The 21,134-nt window shown below is 39.2% G+C and overlaps 1 protein-coding gene across 7 annotated transcripts; it reads left to right on the plus strand.

Moving 5' to 3' along the window:
• The first annotated feature begins 491 nt into the window (after positions 1 to 491).
• Positions 492 to 21,096, plus strand: LOC145498043 (beta-lactamase-like protein 2). 7 transcript variants are annotated; one of them, XM_081477914.1, is made up of 13 exons: positions 4,025 to 8,466; positions 8,590 to 8,830; positions 10,606 to 10,635; positions 11,610 to 11,750; positions 12,414 to 12,554; positions 13,342 to 13,463; positions 14,240 to 14,401; positions 14,804 to 14,932; positions 15,217 to 15,331; positions 15,682 to 15,757; positions 16,136 to 16,605; positions 17,111 to 17,501; positions 17,816 to 21,096. In XM_081477914.1, exons 1-12 carry the CDS (start codon positions 8,450 to 8,452, stop codon positions 17,489 to 17,491), a joined length of 2,025 nt encoding a protein of 674 aa, XP_081334040.1. In that variant the 5' UTR covers positions 4,025 to 8,449; the 3' UTR covers positions 17,492 to 17,501; positions 17,816 to 21,096. The 7 variants fall into 7 exon arrangements, with proteins under 7 accessions (XP_081334042.1, XP_081334044.1, XP_081334040.1 ...); XM_081477919.1 differs by having other exon boundaries at positions 16,136 to 16,276; positions 16,496 to 16,605; positions 17,111 to 21,096; XM_081477916.1 differs by lacking the exon at positions 4,025 to 8,466 and adding an exon at positions 492 to 725 and having other exon boundaries at positions 17,111 to 21,096.
• Positions 21,097 to 21,134: the final 38 nt, after the last annotated feature.

Raw genomic sequence — 21,134 nt, forward strand, 5'->3', positions numbered from 1 at the left:
CTGCACCCCTCCTCCTCCCCGTTCAGATAAGATAAAATCCCCCCTTTACATTGGTGTTCATCCCCACTTCCTCGCCCCCCCCCCCCCCCCCCCCACCACGATCGGTTGCGATTGTGGAAAAACGCATGTGATGTCAAAACTGTCGAGCGCGAATTATTTCAAACTAAAGTTAGCTAACAAAATCGAAGTAAAGTGTCTTACTGGGATCATTCAAGACAGTGAAACAATCTTGCAAAAAATACTTGGTATTTGCCCCTTCACGAAATACTCGTCAGGAAAATTAGGAAAGACAGAAGAGAAAATTAGATTGGGGGTACACTGAATTTCTCAGGTCCAACATCCAAAGAAACATCCGCAAACGGTCAGGAGAATTACTATTTTCAGCCAAGTGTGGACTTAAGTTTGGTCGTATAAAGCTATTATCCTAATTAAACTTTTCTTGGTTTTTTAAAACCATTGTGTTTATGCCAACACACGTCAGGTGCATAAAAAAATTTACATATTCGATGTTGCCATAAACAAAATTTCGATTAATACCCGCTTACAGCCTGAATACTGTGATATAAGACGTCCTTTCAGACTTAAATTTATAGTTTTCTTCGAACACAAGTGGAAAGGCAAATTACAGGATACGAATTGTTCCTTGTAAAGGAAGCACATTTAATGTCTCCCTAGGAGAGCTGAAGATGGATTAAAGAGAATGGAGGGGCTGCTGTTAGTAGCAGGTATTTATAAATACAATAATTCACATTTAGACTATCTCGCTCGTTGGATAAACACATACCTAAATATTACGAAAGCCACTAATAATAATTTTAGCTGTACGTGATTCTCGGCGATAGTGAACTCACAAATACAATATTTTTTTTAAAAATGTATTTATTCTATATTGACTTAAATGCGTAGGATACAATTTTAATTTCGTTCTAGTCCTTTCTAGACCTGCACGGAAACAAAGATATCCCACGTAGATGCAATGTTTGAAATAGCAAATACAGTAATAAAATGGTCGTTACTTAAGCTAGATAAAAGCTTTCCCAGCATAATGTTTTATGTGACTTTATATTTTTTTTTTTCATCGAAACGGCAGAAAAAAATTGCGAAATGGAAGCAATATTAGTCTAAAACAAATCATACTATTTCGAATTGTATTTCAGTCGTTGTGAATTATGTATTCAGTGTTTATTTGAGAACACAATACAAGAAAAGTTCGCCACAAAAATTCGCCACAAAAACTTTTGTTACACTGTACATGTGCAACAAATCGAATTACTTCGACGTGAAAAATTTGAGAATTCAACTCAATGCGCGTAAACAGAATTTAAAGGATAAAACATTTAAGCCAGTAAAATTTCGACCACCATATTGTCGATGGTTTCTGTCATAGACAATTTCGGGCTTATGTACTTTCGGTTTTTTTTTCTTTTTTTTTTCTTTCACTTTCACTTCCCTCTCGGTCACATTTCACTAGTTTTAACCCTTGCGTCTAGCTATGAAAGAGACCCCTTGAGACTGAAGAAGGAATGACACAAAACAACTTGATTAAAATTCACCATCTTTATTAATTCATAACTTGAATCGAACTATCAACTGACAATGCGCGGCAAAACTTGAAGTTCTCAAATTGACACTACATCCTCGGCTCACTGAAGTCTCTTCCTTTCTGACTACCAATAGTTCAGTCATTCCTTCTTTGAGCAAGCTGAAGCGAAAAAATGTGAGAAACTAGGAAATGGCAGAATCTAAACTCCTTATTTAGTAACACTATTCTACTGACGCATTATTGGCCATCACAGTGATATGGCTTTGTCCCAGATCGCTCAATCCGGACTCCAACGCACCAAGTATTGTGGCCGCCGCGCCTTCACCTGTTAAGTTTTCCTGATATCTCAGGTATTACTGGTGTTACCGGTATCACTGGAATTACTGGTATAACTGGTATAACTGGTATTTCTTTTCGATGAAAAAGTTCTGGTTTGAATTTTCGGAATTTCTAGTGACGAATGGGGCCATTTTTTTGACGAATGGGCGGTAAAACACTATTCTGGGGAATAGTTTTTCTCCGAAATTCTGTAAAAGAGGACAACCTCACGAGGTAGACTCAAATTTTCGGCAATTTCCGAACCGTACCATTCGTTTCAGTTTCTAAATTTTTCGGAATTTCTGGTTAAATCATTGGAAAATTCAGGTATCTGGAAAACGTTTCATTGACTGACTAAGATATGTTGCAAAAAAGAATCGATGGTGTGATTTTGTTTAGTTTTCAATACATTGGGCTGTCTGTGTAAGATGATTAAGACCTACCGCTTCGGGGAGACCTATATTACCTGCCTGCCTGCTCAAGTTTGATCAATGAGAGTTTTCCGCTGGCCGGAGAAGTTAGTTTACAACGAGATTATTTCGAAGATGCTAATACTAGTCTCGAAATAAGAAAGATAATTGAAGAGCGCAAACTGGTTCTGTGATGGACTGACTTCCAATCTTGTTCCCGGGGCTTTTGTCTCACGTTTGTAACGGGCCAAATACCATTTTGCAGTACTTGGCCCATTCGGTTACTGGCTATTGATAATTATTACACAATACCTACATTTGCAGTCCCAGTCCAAGTTAAAAATGGCGTTGGGAAAATGAGACTTCCATGCGAGGATCAGTCAATGATTGACAGGTATATGAGGTATTCTTTCTCACTGACAGCAGCCTCAAAACGTCTGAGAAAATTTTGTTCTTAAAGCGCACAAATGGATGCGCGTTAATGGTTGATGTGCTGGCATGGACTCCAGTCGGAACGAGCGGTCTGAGTTCGATCCCTGGCCGGGATCACTGTACTGTGTTCACGAGTCACAGTGCCTCTCTCCACGCAGGTGTATAAATAGATACCGGCGAACTTGATGCTAGGGTTAACCCTGCGATGGACTGGTATCTTACTATCATGCCGTGCAGGGGGACTGAGATGTACTCCTAGTCGCGATTCATGCTACAGAAATCGGGTGTGCTTGTCGGAAATTTTGAAAAGAACTCCCAAGAGGTACCAAGATCCCGTGTTTGTGGGCGTGGCTTAAAATATTCTCACCCCTAAGAGGTACCAATTCTTAAACTTATCTCCTGTCATATTTTTTCGGCCCAATACCCTAAAAGGTACCACAAAATCTTCCGCTGTGGACCTTTTGTAGCTGAGCACCCTAAGAGGAACCAAAACCGTTTTTAACCCCTAAAAGGTACGACGAACATCCCCGACCTTTTTATATGGGAGACGCTGAAAAATAGAGGGGAACTGGCGATTACTCTCTCCAATGATGCAGAATAACCATTGTAACATACTACTTGTCTAAATAGTTAACCGAATTTTAGATTGCTTTGTAGATAGAATCGCAATGGACAATGACTCGTAACTCGTAGTAACTTTTTCTACCTTTGCTTTAAAAGTAGCGAGGGTACAGCTGGGAACTTTTATTAGCGGTATACAATAGAGTTATTAAATTAGTTAGAAATGACTGTATATTTTTTTTTCTAGTTCTTTAGTAAATTTATTCGTAAGTTGCAAAGAAAAAGAAATCACTGATGAATCATTTAACATCGCGTGACCAAGCCAGGTAACAAGTAAATATATTTCATTAACCAGTGAAAAGAAAAGTCACGCGGTAGGAACCTTAAAAATGTGGTTAGAAATATAACTGCACGCGTCTATTTATACTTGAACGAACTACTCACATGTTTCTAACGCGATACACATCTTTAAATCTGATATTCAGTTAAATTAGTTGACACTGTATGACCTTCAGACCAGACGTTTTCGTTATTATTTGACTAACCAAGGCACTGCAATGTTTAATATTTACTCAGACATGTGATTAATGAATACCTAACTAAAGTAACACCCTCGAATATCCGGCGACAGTAAGTAAACGAAAAATATGCACGTTCAAGTCTGGGTGAAATGTAGTCCTAAATGTCGCAGTACTCCGTTGAAAAGACTTCAAGGATATAAATATCATCACATAGAGATTCTTATCACTGGTATGTCAGGCTTTGGAGATTTATGGTTACTTTATGAACCTCTTTGCGAAGGGTAATACCACTAACACGAACAAGATTGATATCAGTTGGTCAGCCACAAAATAAGACAAAAGAAATGGCTTGACTGTACGTGTAGGAGGGGTTCTGTAGAGGCGGTAAGTAAATGGAGTACTATTGAATTATGTACATATGTCATGACTGATATAAAGAGCTAAAAGGTTACAGAAGATCATTGAAGATCAGGAGCGGTATATCTCAGTGTGATTAAAATTTCCAGACGTTGGGAGCCAGCTCTCTAACGTGGCGGTCATGAGACTCGCTTATAACTACTTGTCGTGGGTTCGAAACCAGCCAGGTGCTTTTAATGTTCACCAGCTTTTTTTCACTTTGTTAGAAAAAAAATCTAATTACAAGTGTCTGGAGCTATTCCTGTATTATTCGCTCGTCTGAAGAACTATTGTCTTCATTTTAATTTGAAGGGATTGCTTTCCTACGCGATAATCCGAGGTCATATTCCATAAAATACTCTAGTTTGATCAGCCGTTTCGTGTATTTCGAATCTAATTTAATAAACGTTTTTCCAAATCTGGCTCTTTAGGTGTATAATATGATCAATGCCTTTGTGATTTATTCGAATGAAGACGGTACACCTATTTGAAGAGACGGACGAAACGATATAAGATAGATTTCGTGCAATCGGTGCAGACAATTGACCTTTGGTAAATTTTAGTCTCCTAGCTCGTGGAAAAATCGGATAAAACATTAAGATACCCGGAGAAACAAAAAAAAAAAAAAAAGGAAACTCCCTGCACTGAACACAAGACAGGAAAGGAAAAGAATTTATATTTCCAAGATATTGCACCTAGAGTGATCAATATATCATTTCTCTTTGAAATGTTAATGCAATTCAAACGGTAGGTTGAGAGAATACACGAACATATCAACAAAAAGACCATTTCTAGTTTGACCAGTAACTCTCAACTGTTGTAGTGCCATAGGAAATGAATGGGGGAAGGGGGGGACCAGCATAGCCTGATCCTCAGACGTCCGAGGTCGTTCGCGGCCACTTCGCTACCCCTCTAAGAGAGAGGGGAAGCGAAGTGGCCACGACCGACCTCGGACGTCTGAGGATCAGGCTAGGACCAGCAGGGAGAATTTGAACACTGACATAAGGAATGTGACTATTGTATCTTGTAACAGTTATTGTAGTCTAAGAGGTGTGTTTTTAGTAAGTAATTTGTAGTGAGAGCTTGAGCTGGCAGCACGAATAGAACGTACCGGTCTGGAAAGCAGTGATAAAGGTTTATTTTATCATGTAAATCACTGAAAAAAAGAGCTCACTGCGTACATTGAATCGCGTGACCGTGCAATACTTTAATTACGTCTTTGACGTCACCGCCGGAGGCTTACATCATTTGCAATGCATGATCACTCTCAATTAAGCAGATTATTCTTGATATCTACACACATAAAAGAATAGAAACAAGTTGCCGTTTAGCGTGTGTCGAGAGATAAACACACGCCGTGATAACCCACTGGGAAACAAATAAGGCGGCGATAAAGGTATGTTGTTCGTAAACGTCAAATGCTTAAGATTTCCTTATGCTACAATTAGCTTGGTGTTGAAAGAATTTGTGAAGTGCATGTCCCATGTATCGTGTATATTGATGTTTGATGCGATCGGATTAGTAACAAAGAGTTTTTCCGCAGCTTGAATCCAGCAATCCATAAATTAGCTTCAGTTACCTTCATCAGAAAACTTCTCTAGATATTTAGGAGCAATTAGCTGAACTAAGAGGTATTCATAGAATCGAAAACGTTCGAGTATGTTGTTTTTAATGCTAGCATCGTTAAGAACGTGATGGACATTGTTTCCGTTGAATTGACACGAAATTATTCAAAAATCGTCAATCCCTACGAAAAAGTCACGAGGAAGTATTAACGGAATACTTTTAGAAAAGGAATACCTCTCAACTGTTTTTTTTTTCTCTTCATGCGTTTGAATCTCCACTGCAGGGAAGAAGTTGAAAAACTTATGATTTGAATATTCTGAGTGCCTTAGCGACCCTCTTTCATCGTGGAACTGAATACAATATATCATAACATTTCTGACCTAAACAAATTGATGGTGAAACAATATGATGGCAAGTCTTCTATTCAGTGTAGTTAATGATTTTTCCTCTTACTTTTCTTACGTGGCAAATAATAATTGTTATTGAGCAAGTACGTCAAACTGGCCGAGCGGTTGAGACTGTTGAGTGTGTTTTGATCTATCTCTTTCCAGGTCAGTTGTTTCGAAACACTTTCGTCGTTTTTGGAATAACCGAGGTTCACTTTTGTTTTAATGCTCACTTTCTTTGCAGTCACATTGTTTTATCTTCTGTTAGTGGTATTGGTGTCAATCGTTTAAATAATGACTGAAATATTTCCAAGTATTTTCTTTATGCTTTTAAGCTATGTTCAACTTCGTTGTGTTGCGATAATCGGTTCCAACATCCTCTCTCTCGGAAAGATTGATCTTCTTAACGCCAGAACAGTAGTGCAACACGTGACTAATGTCGGAGGTAACAGAGAGTGCTTCCAGTAATCATGCATGAATTTTACTTACTTACTTAGCATACTTACTTTACTATTTTTTTGGATTTGTCCTTACGTTCACTTTTTTCCGAAAAAGCTTTTCACTCACTAACTTAGTCAAGATTTTCTCCTAAACAGGCCCCCCACCGGACCTCTCTATTTTGACTAAACAACTTGTTACCCACCAATTACCTATTGATTATTACTCATTGATTTCATTGAGGTCGTACATTAGTTATGTCTGCATGGTATATTACGCGGTTGTAGGCAATCAGGATATGTTGTATTGTTTTCATAATTTTGCCCGCTGCTTTTTTCACTGCTTTGTCCTTGAAGTTTCACATTTCGAACATCTCTTTCAGTTGTTATTGTTTGTTTTTTTTTAGTTGCTTTTGTCTCCTCTGCGAACGAGAATGGAGTCTGGAACGAAATGATGACTCTTTGGGGAAATGGGAAGGATTGCACTTATTTCGAACCCAGCTCCCTCAAATCGTCTACCCTCTGTCCAGTCCTTTCAATGGTTCGACTTTAGCGGTGTCACAGTGTGTGGTATTGTAGTTCTTTCACAAATCCCGGTAGATCCTGAAATAAAACAAACCGTTAAAATAACTTCATTTACTTATACCTCACGTTAACTCTTCGTTAACAGAGAACATTCTTCAGTCCTCCATGACCAAGAAAACTTAGACATTATTATTTGTTTTTTGGATACAGGATTAAATTCGTCTTTGCGCCTTATTTCATCCAGCTCACTCACTTCTAGTATAATAGCGCGTACGTGATAACCGTTGAGCTAGAGCAGCCATTGAAACCATTAAGATTGTACAACCTTTGTTTCTGAGACCTGTGCTATTGATTTTCTTAGCGTTTCATTGTTTAAAAGAAACCATTGAAAACATAATTAACGATCTAGAAAATGCCGCTTTGAATAGTTTTTGCACGCAGTGTCTTAACGCTTAACATGCATGTCCGAGACCTAAAAAACCAGAAGGCATCAACTACCTAAAGATTTGTACAAGAGGGCTTCATATTGGAAGCGAACACGCTTCACTGTGAAGCTTGCTGCTTTTGAAATTTTAAGCTAATGCAAACACCATTGTTGGTCAGAGCGGAGAGTTAGAAAAATATATGATTAGAAATTCGCTTTTGAACATTCAGTAGTTTATAGTTTCTTGAAATTGCTTCGTAAACCAAGGCCAACTGCTATTGAACTACACCTTGCATGTTCCAGTAGGTTCCGAACAGGTGTTGCCTTAAAACATCAACACGTACGAAGTAAAGAAGTGATTTCGACAGAACAGAAGAAAGAGGCGTCACTTACAAAGGCTACAAAGAAAAAAACGTCTAATTGTTTTTCTTTAAGCTTGTCATTCCCGCTGGGAGAGACTGTTCAACAGTACAAACTGTATGCAAATGTATGAAGCACCGTGGAAAAAAAAAAAAAACTTTACCGCGGTTAATAATTAATCGGAACTATTTTTATGGTTTGTTAAAATAATTCTTTAAAATTCATGCAACCATTTCCTTCTATGGAAATTTTGCGTTGTCTTAGTTCGTGTTCCGACTGTTTATCGGTTTATCTGTAGCAGCCATAGATACCACGAGTATTGAAATGATGTGTTGTATCACTCGCACGACTTTTAACCCTGACCATTGTTCAACACTGCTCAAGTTTGACACGCTTGTAGATCTTGTGCTTTGTGACGAAAACAAAAGCGTGCACTCAAACTCGAGATTCTTGTAAACGGATTGTCATGTAAATGTTCGTACGAGCCAAGTGTAAAATTCACGCGTTCGGGAGACAGAGTTTGCTAAAGTTCTGCTTCGTAGCTGATTGAGTCATCTTCAAGAGTGAACAATGCAGTCGTGTATTGAGTAAGCTTTTAGAAATCTCTGCAATTTGATTGTGTTTGAGAACTCAGCTGTTCACGACCGTTTCATAGTACAGACACCAACAAAACATTTACACTTAGTAGAATGATTTATTCTAACTTTCAGGAACAGCGAGAAAGTCGACGATCGGCAAGGCTTGATGGCGGCCACCAAAAGAGATGACGAAATATCGGCGGCTGGTGATTCCCAGTGTGTCGTCTCTTACCCCGATGTTACCTCGAGCAAGGAAGCCAGGACCATCGGTCGGCTCAAACTCGCCCTGGAACTTGTCACTCTGGGGTTCCTTACAATGACTGTTCTCTTCATATGGCAAATCACACAGAAAAAATCCGCTGCTACAGATCAGGTTTGTCGCGTAGCGAGTAGCGGTCTAAGACTTGATGCCGCAGACTTTATTAGCTTCTTTAAGTCGTTGTAACATATTTTGAATTCCTCGATATGATTCATTGTAGAACTCTTGTTTACACATTCAGCATGTAAATGACACTTTTTTGTACACAATGCATGGGTGTTCATTCTTCCAAACACAGCCCAAACATGCCTGCACGCAAACCATTGCATTTGTCTCTGTATTTAAAAGACCAAAACTGCTGACATTTTGATTATCAGCGTAGAATTGACCTTTAATTTTCACGCTGGTTACCGCCGCCAATCAAGCGCAAGCTATAATGTTACTGCTTGTCAGTTTACTTAAGAACTGTTTAGGCCCACTATAAGGACGTCCTCTGCGGACACCTCGTTATTACGGGCACATACATTTAATTTTACTCAAGGCGTAAATAAATTAAAGTTAACACAGGCTTTCTCTCTCGCACAACGAACACGTTTTTGTATCGAGTAAACCTTAACAAAGTCAGCTTGAAGCTCCATAATCATCGTCAGAACTGTATCGCTGAACCAAGGCCAACACCTTCCTCATCAGGTACAACCCTTTTTGGACCTGCAATTTGTGAGCTAGAGAAAATCGCTCATATACCCAAAACAATTTCATTTCAGAATCAGTGGTTTTGCGCAGAGAACTGGATTTCCTTCTGGAAATGGGTCAGAAAATGTAAAATGTTTAGCCCAAAAGTAATTAAACCTTTTTTAACCCGCCGCGCGAGTTATTTATGGGAAAAGTTTCCCCGCCATTCAGTACCCCTCTGATTGGTTACGAATACAGAATGCGTTATCTCCCCTTTTGCAGAACCTTTATAATGTAACATTGGGAAACAATTCGTTGATCTTATTTTGTTATTGTGTACAGTCCGCATGGAAGTGACGAAATCATGTAATAAGAGGTGTTAAGGGAAAACGGATGCTTTACCCATCAGTGCTCTCGTCACTTACATTTATTTCGGAGCGCAAGTTTTTAATAATTTACTGTCAAGCATGAAAGAAACTGAATCTTTGTTAATTTTTAAAACAATGATTAAGGACTTTTTTAGTGAAAGTTCTTAGAATTTTTATATATTGTACATTTGTATTAATATTATTTCAGTTTTCCCTACTGTTATGATATAGACCGATTTTTGGACGAACTAAATGCGCCATTAATGAAGCTACATTATTAATAAAATAAACAAGATGATTAACACTATTTTGTCTGGTCGACGAGATCAGTCAGTGCTGTCAAGAACGTAACTTATGCCTTCCTCAATGAGAAACGCCCCGAAAATGCTACTTAGCTTGGATCAAAATAGCTGATCTTGTATTTTTTGATAAAAGATCGGCTATTTTGTATCGAGCTTAGCACTATATCTCAGAGCTCTTCTTTGGCGGTCAAGAAAGCGAAGGCCTGTGGTCAAGAATGGTGGAACAGGCTAGACGGGGGACCGGCCAGTGCCTTAAAGTTTTGATCAATACTCTACTCATGTGTACCTGTAGATCAGCCTTGAGAGGTCGCTGATAGGCCTAACCCATTGTTACATGGGAATCAACAAAAGTAAACATAGCATGGGCAAAAGGGAAGGAGAAGATTTCCTTTAGTAATACTGGCTTGTATTTGTTTTTTTGTTTTTTTGTACCCCGATTTTCACGTGCGGACGCGTTTCAGTTGTTTATGCTTGCACTTATTCGTATGGTGTAATAAGACCCAACAGTCTTTTACTAAAAATCGTACTTGTTGATTTTCTTTATCAGAACCCTACTGTTGATCCATTGAAGGATGAGGTGAGTCGAAAGTAAACTGACGCCGTTTTCCATTCCTGTACACCAAATCTTTCCACTGAAAAGCGTTTATCTTACGGGACAAACATTCCGCCTTCACGTTATGTACTTGGTACTACACCACCTTGGTTGCAAAAGGTATACGTTCGATCAGGAAGTCCTTGTTATCTGTTGTCTGAACATAATAGATATCCTACTATATACCTTCGTTTGCTGACTGGAAGATTACGAAGCGCTGCAGAACTACAGTTTATTTAACCGTGGAATGCGATTCTTTGACAATTTGTTGAGTATATCAAAACATTTACCTGCTCACACGCGCGGAATGTATCGTCTGATTTTAGTCCACTTGGCCTACTACGATCTCATATGCTAAACATAAGCGCGCGTGATAATTATGAATTACTACTTAAAGCATCTTTACTAAATATGTGTGGTAATACTAAACAGACGATGTATGACGAATGTATCCTTGGTAAAGGAAAGTTACTGTGTGTCTTGATTGTAAGCTAGGTTTTCTAGGGTGGTATTTATACATAAGCCTAAATTCCACTCGAAATGTGCCCGGATACTTGTCCTTGGACATTATCTGTTCCGTGGAAGCGAACAGTTTTCCGAGAGAAAAACTGTAAGTCTCGCCGGAGGAACAGATAATGTCCAAGGTCAAGTATCCATGCATATTTTTGCGCCAAATATAGCCTATTGTGTTTATTATCCTTCAAATATTTTTCGAAACACGCGGGATCTTCTGAAAATTGGGAAAAATATCACTTGAATATTTCCCAGTTTCAGCTGGGACATATTCAGTCACGTGACGCTTTTAGACCAATCGCGTGCGTGCGAAAATATTTGATGGCTTAGACGGATCATAAAAGCAGTCATTTCAACGATCAAGAATTGTGCTGGAACCGGCCGGTCATTACCTTAACATTATCTCCACGCAGTTCTTTTCATAGGTTTTTGTGTTTTTATTACAGAAATATTTGTCTTTCAAAGCCTCTCCGTGTCCGATTATGATAGAGAAAGCTACACCGCCTCGGCTGTTTCCCATTGAAGTGGAACGGTCTCTTTATCAAGCAGATATCATCTTTAACGCCTATCAGGGTGAACAGGGTCTAGTAAGTGAAACTAACTGAGCTTTGTCGGCTGTATCTGTGTGGTAAAATGTACAGTTAGACGATTATTTCTTTCCATTATGTGATTGCAGTGGTTAAAGTACTAGTAGGCTCATATCAGCCAATCACAGTATACATTTTCTCTATTTCAACCAATCATAAGGTTAGATTTCTAGCCGTTGTGGCATCGGGTTATCGGGGAAAGAAGGTGGGCGCGTAAAACGGCTAGAAATCGAGCTTAAACAGTGACTATGAACAAAAACAAAACTAACTATGACTTGGTTCATGCGCGTTCCCGCGCTCGGTCCCAGTTCGTGTTTTGATTAGTTCATCGCGTTTAATTTTATGTTGAGATTACTTTAGTTTTGTGACAATCACTACAGTATTACAGATTTACGATAAACCACTTTGTATTGTGTCAGTTGTATTGTATTGTAAGCCCTGATTAACACTAGTTGCATCAATGTGGCGCTAAATGCGTTACTTTGCGATAATAGATTTATCATGTGAAGCACCTCCCTTTCTCTTCTGGGCTCTCCCCCTTGAGTCCTTCCCCACCCCTCCCATCATCGATACGACTTGGATGTAAAGGATAGTCCGCGGGTGGGGTGGTTCACTAAACCTTTTTTACAATAATGTAACTACGCTTATGTTTAATATCTACAGGTGGGAATGGCCGGTAATGTAGTTTATCAAGACCAAGTAGTGTGGAGAAAGAATTACGGCCTCAAAGACAAAAATAACCGAAGAGACCCCCCTAATCAGGACACCGTATTTCGAGTTGCAAGCATTACTAAAATATTTACGGTAAGTATCATTAGTTTCGAGCTTCTGAACGTGGCATTTTCAACCATTTTATCTTAAATTTCTTGATGAGGACCTGTGAAACACGCATTGACATCTCCAGCTCTTCGCGCAATGCATCAGTGATACAGCTAAGTGGACAGCCGTCTCCTATAGGACGGTATGTGACGCGTTGAAACTGAACGTATATGATGAGCATTTTTCTCACCATAGCTAGCGTTCTACTTCTTCAAGTTATTTGGGCGTAGAGTAAACGAGTTCAGAAGCATTGTTTTAAAGAATTCATTTTTTTTTCTTATAAATACACCTTAAGGTGGCTTAAAACAGTTTCCAGCTCTTTCCAAGATTTAGCATTTGGCGGGTCATTATAAAAATTCTTTATCAGTTGATTCTACAATCATTCTATCAACAAACTGCCCAATCATTTTAAACACATTGTTGTCATTTTCGTGTCCCAATAGATTACCATAGCAACAGTATGACCTGCTTAATTTTAGGTAGCTTTAATTACGTATATTTCAAAAACGGCTCGGTGAAACCCATTTTCTATTAAGCGGAATAAGACGCAACTATTGACAAGGTTTTAAAAAAAATTCTGTGCGGGATTCAGAACCACCTTAAGTTTTCGAAAATATTCGATGATTTTATGGAATACCTCTCGAAACAATGCATAGCCAGAATATGTATAGCCTGGCAATTATGCAAAAGCGTATTGTATATTTGTTGGAATTTCTTTTTGTTATAGTTAATTTTATGCACTAACAGCTATATGAATGATTGCTTTGCACAGAGTATATTTGTGTTTAAACTTCTGGAAACTGGCAGCATAGACTGTCTTGACGATCCTTTGGAGCAATACGAGCCAAGATTTCAAGTCAGAAATCCTTTCAATCAACAAAAAATAACTATCAGGTGAGAAATGTTGTCTAGCATAGTGATAGCAGTTTTAAGAGGCAGCCGTTAGAAAACCTCTTTCTTTTTTGCAAGCGGGAGTTCTGCTCATTTTTTTGTTTGACAATGCAGCATCATTCCAACTGAAGTAAAGAAAGAAGCGTAATCGATTATCCAAGCCATGCAATAAAAAAAAGAACAATTACAAAGGAGCAATTACAAAATGAACGAACAAATAAGCGATCGAAGGAAAAGAGGAAAAAACAAACAAACAAACAAACAAATTTTAACTCTCGAAAGACAAACAAGAGCCCAAGCAGTTATAAGCTGAAAAGGGAATACTCCAGAGGGCGTGGTTTGGGGGAATCTCAAGAAGAAGGAAGATCAAGAGGAGTTAGTGGGAGATGGAACTGACATACAAACTTTCCTCATATATCTGCACCCACCAAGCCGTTTTTGAGATGAAAGCTGACATTTTGTTTTGTTTGCCTGTGGCTTGCTTTTGTTCCTGGTGCGGTATTCCTGTTGTAGGGCTGGTCGTAGATCACCTGTTGAACAGCATCCATCAGTAACTGTATCGCTCTTTCTGCACATAGTTTTCCTCAAAGTATTAAATTGATCACACTATTTACACGTACAGGACAATAAGATATATTGACAAAGCGTCCTGCATCCCATCTTTCGCATTGTTTCATCAGTGTGTGTCTAATCGTCCGTGAAGATTTTATATCTACGATATTTGATTTGTACACGAAGCGTCATTCTTAGAATTTGTGTCTCTCTCTACCCATCCACAGGCAGATCTTGTCCCATACCTCAGGCCTCCCCCGTGAGGTGCCATGCGGTGATTCGTACTCATACAGTAAAATTCACTTGTGTCCTGTTAACACTACGTACGTCCTTCAACAACTCAGGAACACAGAACTGAAATCTCCTCCTGGCAGACTGCCACACTACAGGTGAGACCTGATGCTTAGCTGTTAATGATCTTAACTTCTGCTCATTCCAAACTCTTACTTCTAATTGGCTAAAAAATGAGGCTTGTGAAAAGCCTTAAAAAAAGATGCAAATAGTGTCGTCACGAATCCCGGACGGCAGTCGAATCCATGATCTTTCAAACACTGGTGGAATGCTCTACCCCTGAGCCACGTGTTCGTTTTGTTTTTCAGCACGCGGCGTATTATGAAACATAAAGAAACTAAAGGAGCCAAACCCATTCGTTGCTTGGGAAAAAGCAGTAGATTAACTCAGTCAGTCTAGTCCTTGTAACACCCCAAGGGAATACGAAAGTTATACGTTGTGACCGGGATATCACTGAGGTAGTTCCAAATTTAATAATGTTTCTTTCTTTTGTTTTGTAGCAACTTAGGCTATGCCCTGATTTCTCGGGTATTAGCAGAGAAATTTTCAAACAACGACTACGAGGGATGGGTGCAGAGAAATATCTTTGATCAACTAGGAATGACGAACACAGGATTCGATCTTGGAAGGTACTTGTGTGATAAAGTTCTTTTTTTTCTTTGTGAGGGAAGGGGCGGGGGTTATGGGTGGGGTGAAGAGATGTTGCACGTGGTCTTTTTTTCGGACTGATTATATACAAGCAACCGTAAAGTGGAGATGTAAGATACCCAGGATCACTTGCGGTGTCCTTGAGCCTCCACTGCAAACCCTGTTTCTTAATTACACAGCTGATCTTATAGTAAAATTTGGGTTTCTTGAAAAGGCTCTCTTATGTCTACTTGAAATAATAATTTCTGTCATGTACGTCTTTCAGAATGTCCCCTAACAAAGCTGTGGGCTACGATTTCGATGGCGAAGCTCCCTTGGTAGACTGGGACTGGGCAGCGCCGGCCATACAGGCATACTCCACAGCAAACGATCTGTATAAGGTTGGGAAATCATATTGCAGTTTTTTAACTTTTCATGCAAATGTCTGAACTCCAGGAAAAGTGTTCTCTCTTTGGCTTGGGATACCTCGTTCTAAAATTGTTGCTCTACGTTGATGGATGCCCTGATGTAATTTGTAGCTGTGATCTAAGTTATGACTTGAAGTCAGACTACGAGTAGTCCCTTTGTCGCTTAGTTCATTTTGCGTGACCATAAAATTTTCTCGCAGTTTTCTTTCGTGTCACGCACGACGGACTTAGCGAAAGAGGGACTACTCGTAGTCTAGCGTGAAGAGCAATGCTTGTGGTGATACGTGTGATGTGTAAGAGGGATTTTTCCTTTCTGCATATAGCTGATGACCATGTTACTGGGAACTTCACGAACAACAGTACTACAAAGAGAACTTCTTCAGCAGTTGATGAAACCAGGTGAGTGTCTGCGTGTTAACCCGAATTTTGCCAATGATCACTGAACATGTAGGACTTTATGAATGGCACATTGGGCTCATGGCTAGTGTGATGGACTGCTGGTAGAAAGTTTCGGGATCGATCCCTGGTTGGGGCCATATTGTTGTGTATTTGCGTGAGATATGTTACTCTCAAAGTACCTCTTTCCACCCAAAAGTATAATTGAATATCGGCAAAGTGTAAAGGCAGAGCTTCCATCCCATCCAGGGGATCCAAATAACAAGAAGATTTTTTGTCATACGTTTCTGTTTACGGCCTGAAGAAAGAGAAGGTAAGACAAATCTGCGCTAGGACTTAGAACAAACTAACTATTTGTTTTTCCTTTACCTCGCCTGGTAGATTTCATGTATCCAGATGGTAAAACAGTGTTTGGGACTGGATGGGAGATTACAGATGTTGGAACATACTCTGTGGTATCGAAATCTGGATTCGTTCCTGGTTATTCTGCTGGGTTTGCCTTTGTACCAGAGTTCAAGCTAGGTTTGTTCTTCCGCTTTCTTATTTTGTTTCTCGCATTTGCTTTCCTGACGAGAAGGAAGAGGGGAGGGAATGTGGATTGTCGAAGGGGGAGGGAGCGAGTGGGAGAAGAAACTAAACTGTCCCCAATAAGCTTGAGGTCGAACTGTGCGGCTGTTAATAGAGCTGGGCACTACCGAACTGAAGTTGGTTACAATAATTACTTTAAAAACCATTCCACAGGTGCTGTTGTCCTTGCCAGCGGTCGTGAGATTGCCTGGAGGGTAGTACAATCAATCGTTGAGACATTGGCTAAAACGATGGATGCAGTGTTGTTTAGCCAGCAACTCCAGGTAACAATTGTGGATTATGAATAATTATTGACAAGATCGATAATCAAAATGATTTGCCTCGTATTATCTTAGGTCGAATGACGGAGAAATAGTTGATGTGTTAGAACAATTTTTCTTGTTCTTCCAAACTAGCACTCGTGTTTATTGTATGCCTTTAGATTGTTGTGCGCGCGAGTACCGCTAAGATTGCGAGATTTACCACTTACAACTTGCGAACCCAGTCAGTTTGGTGGGAGAACCTCTGCCTGTAATCAGTTTTCTCCGATTTTTCCGATCGTAAAACACAAATCTATCCTCAAGGAGCTCAGCCATGCTTATTGTGTTGTTCACGAATAGTAAAAGACAGCCTTTTAGAGGGATGTCTTCTTTTAGCACATAACATGGCGCTAACAAGTTGCGGTGAAATCTCGTAGTGTTGTTTCTTGGTCGCACTTCGCTCAGACATAAGGCCCTCTAGTTCTTATATCTTCGTATCCTCAATGTTATTTTTTGCATATTTCTATAGATTGAACTTCTCCCCAATAATGAACAGTACCTTGGTGAATACGTAATTGTGTCCCAGTGGATTCCGGAAGTAATTGTTAACATTACCCAAGAAGACGGACTACTTCTGTTTACTCAACTCCCAGGCTCTCTCGGTTTTTCGTATCTAAAGCCCATTGCAGAGCACTCGTTTGAAGTCATTTACAGAGCTGGATTGGCGTGTAGCGTTTATGGCCTAGGTCAGAATCGAGAACGAGTCTTCTTCGATCCACCGTCCTCAAATGGAAAGAGTCCAGGCCTCAAGTTCGGTCCTTTCATATTCAAAAGAACGTTGCCTACGGCTAAGAGCGATTTAAAGCCAAGAACTTCCAATTTGAACTTATCGCCTTCAGGCCTACTCTGACGTAATAATGGTGTAGTTAATGTTATATATAGGATTTGGATTTATTTATCTGGCTAGGAAATGTTTGATATAAAAACCAGAACAGTCAACAATCACATACAATTACGTACATATCCAGATGAAAGGGTTGCTGGTCAGTTTATAAATCAATTTTAAGCTATGTAAAAACATTGCCTACTTCAGGGATGAAACCCAGAGATTCTAATTCTTGAAATGATTTTATATTCTCAAATGTCGCTTAGTCACGCTGCAGGTCGATCATACAAGGTCACGCAAAAGACCAGTCACGCTAATTCACACGATGGATCTTGTTCTCTTCAACAGACCAACAACAACAACAAAAGTAACAACAACAACAGCAGCAGCAGCAGCAACTCTATTTGGTATCTCTGTTTGGTTCAACTGGAGTTACGGGACCACATTTCATGTAAATTAATGGCTTAGCATAAACTGATATGGTTACGTTACGGTCTCAGAGATTCGTTCCATAAACGTTTCTTATACGCATTCTTTTTGTACATATTTTGAATGGAATTTGGGCCGGGCCCCACAGAATCAAAGAGCCTAATTTAAATTTAAAATTAGTTAAAAGGTTTTTACACACACATATTTGGAAAAAAAAAGGAATATTGAAATATCAAAAGTAAAAGTAAAATTTTAAAAGCTCGAGTGTGCCTTTTATCATTGTTTCTTTTTGCAGACAAAGACCGGAAAAGCGCCAGTGGATGTACTTTTTTATGCGTACTAAAACTTTCCTTCCTTCCTATTAAAGGGAACATTGAGGAAAAAAAAGGGAACAATGGGATTTATCAATAGAGAATACGGAAAAAAAATGGGATTTTCAAAGGGTCAAAGGAACATGCTACCAACTCTTTCCCTTCCCCCGGGTGGCCCCCAAACTAGTAGCTAGAGACGTCTGTAGTTTAGACGTGATCCTTGCATACGCCCCAGGCTTCTAACATTTGAATTAGCCAATCAGGATTCAGCAGGCGTGAGAGCCTGATCTGTCCTGACGTCACATGTATGTTAACAGGAAAGGGATTGAAGTCGGGCCACTTTTCTCACTGAAGACTGTATTGAATATTCACGAAAAACTCCGGCAAGGGTTTAAAAAACAAGAAACAATAATAGCTTGTAACAAATGAAAAAAAAAAAAAAAATGAAACATTTTGTTCCTCTAAGCATTAACATGACGCCAAAACTGGTCTCGCCCGTCGCCAGGTATATAGGTTAATAGCTGTGTTATTCTTAACAAAATATCTTGTTCGTCGTTACATTAAACCGGGAATTCTCGAGATAAATGGGAGAAGAGATCAATACAACTTACCATTGTCTTTATTTTTGTTAGTTTCAAACACAATGTATTTTATCATGTCATTTCGTTCGAAAGGACAATACAGTTTTGACAGTCGCTCGCACTGCGGGCGCATGCGCCGTACGCAAGGATACTCACGCGCATTTGGAACTTAAGAATCATAATTGACACCACACAGTACAACAGACCAGTACAATGAATCAAATATTTAATATGTCATAGTTTCGGAATAGTTATATAGATATACACTACTTGCAACTAAATCCATGGTACTAAATGCTTAAGATACTCATCCTTACTGGCCGACATACACTAATCGTAAAACTTGGCTTCTTGCCTTGTGACAAGTCGTTCATGGGCGTCGTCAGATTTCACATTCGCTTTAGCTTATAGTTTAGTTTATCAGCGTTCGATGTAACTTTTAAGAGCCAGAAAAGCTATTTGATGTAGTTCGTGTTTGAAAAAGTGGAGCAAGTTCAATCGCAGAAAAATCCCTGAGCAGCCATACGATCCACCACAGGTCGGTCAGGATTGTCGCGGTCTATCAATGGGCCTCCCTTCCTTGCTTCGATCATGTCTAAGGACGGCTGATCGCACGTCGAGTTCGAGGGATTACTGCAGTGACTTGAAGTCCCACTTGCACCTTTGTCTGAATGTGACCCATCTTTACTGTCTTTTGAGTCTGGCTTGGTTTCTTGGTCAGGTCGAGTCTTGAAGAATGTGTCATCCATGCTAAAATATGGGATCAATCGCCGACACTGAAAGAGATGGTGCAATGGTGTTTCCTCGTGCCGGTTGTAGCTTAGTTTTGAGTTTAAGAAAGAAACTCTTACGCATTTATGTGATTTAAAATGAAATATGACGTAATATGTATTAGAGCCTTGCTATGTTTGGTGCGTTTCGAATTCTAATAGATGATTCTCATGTATTTAGGATGCACTGATATTTTTCAGTTTTACACATTATTTTACTTTCAAAATTATAACCATTTCTGGAAGTGTTCGTTGTCAAAAAAATCATACGCAACAGAAGGCCATCATTTACTTTTTAAGGGTATGCGTATAATGGTAACGACAAACGATGAGTGGCCGCTAGCAGGGAGCTTAAGCAAACCACGACGTCGATGCCAACGAGATCGTCATCAAACCAAAGATTTCATGAGCAAAACAATAGCTGTTCACGTGCGTTATAAATCTTTGTCTAGTTTACGGTCCTCTGCAAAACAACGACGTGAAATGATCAAGTCCTGTGTGTTTGGAGAACGTTAACGGCGACGCCTAATTTTGAGCATTTTCGTCTGTAACTAACCGCTATCGTAATATATTTAGCCTGAGCAAGTTTTTCGACCGATAGGCGTACTGAACAGATCTAGACATTTGCGACATTCAAAGGTAAAATATAAGTCCACTTTCTACTAGGCCTTGTACCCGGCGTCGCCGTCGTTATAGGAAAGATATCTTTTTACAAACGTACATTATTTTTGTTATTTAAATGCACAAAGAGTTAAACAATAGAACTCTTTGTTTCAGCAGCCAATAATTCTCTGGTTTGCTATTTAATAACAATAGTTGACGCCACTAATATCTTTGCCATTGGTTAAGCTCCACTGAGGAGAATCTTTCACCAAATAAACAGAAGACTTCTCCACGAAAACTGATAAACTAACATAAACTGATATCAACAGAGTCAAGTAATTTTACAGAAATTATCCCCTCTCTACCCATGCAGAGGAGTTTGTTTTGTTTGGCCTCATGATACTTTCGTTTGAAATGTGACTATCTTGGGTAACCTTTGTAACTTACATTCCCCTACCACGAAAGTTTTGCAAACGCGTTTTCAATATATATTCTCGGAACAAGATTCTTTTAAGTCCTGTTTTTGTTTCCATTTCGGAGAAACAAAGACAATTTCAAGCATCGACTTCCGGGTATTCGTGGAATTTTGCTGTCTTTGTCATGATGAGTCGTGTTTTTCTGGTATGGAAATTGCATATAATATATTTTCGGAAAATGACTGGTGAAATCATCTGACTATCATTTCCTTCTGTAAGACAGTATCTTTAAAGAAATGAAAATGTTATCACTATCGACAGACCGAATTTTTCCTTAGCTAAGTCAGATTTCGTTGTTTGTTAACATTTTCAAGGCAAAATATCTAAAAGCTTTTCTTGGAGGTAACCTGTGTTATCCAAAACTGTTTTAATTGAGTAACACATTCTTAGAATATGGTAATTTCTTGATGACCCAAAGAATATTTTCAGAGCGCTTCTGATATTTTTTGATAACCTTATGATAGAAAATAATTATTAAAGATTGGTGGAAGACATAT

This window comes from Orbicella franksi, chromosome 9 (assembly GCF_964199315.1).
Source record: "Orbicella franksi chromosome 9, jaOrbFran1.1, whole genome shotgun sequence".
In the NCBI taxonomy this organism is placed as follows: Eukaryota; Metazoa; Cnidaria; class Anthozoa; order Scleractinia; family Merulinidae; genus Orbicella; species Orbicella franksi.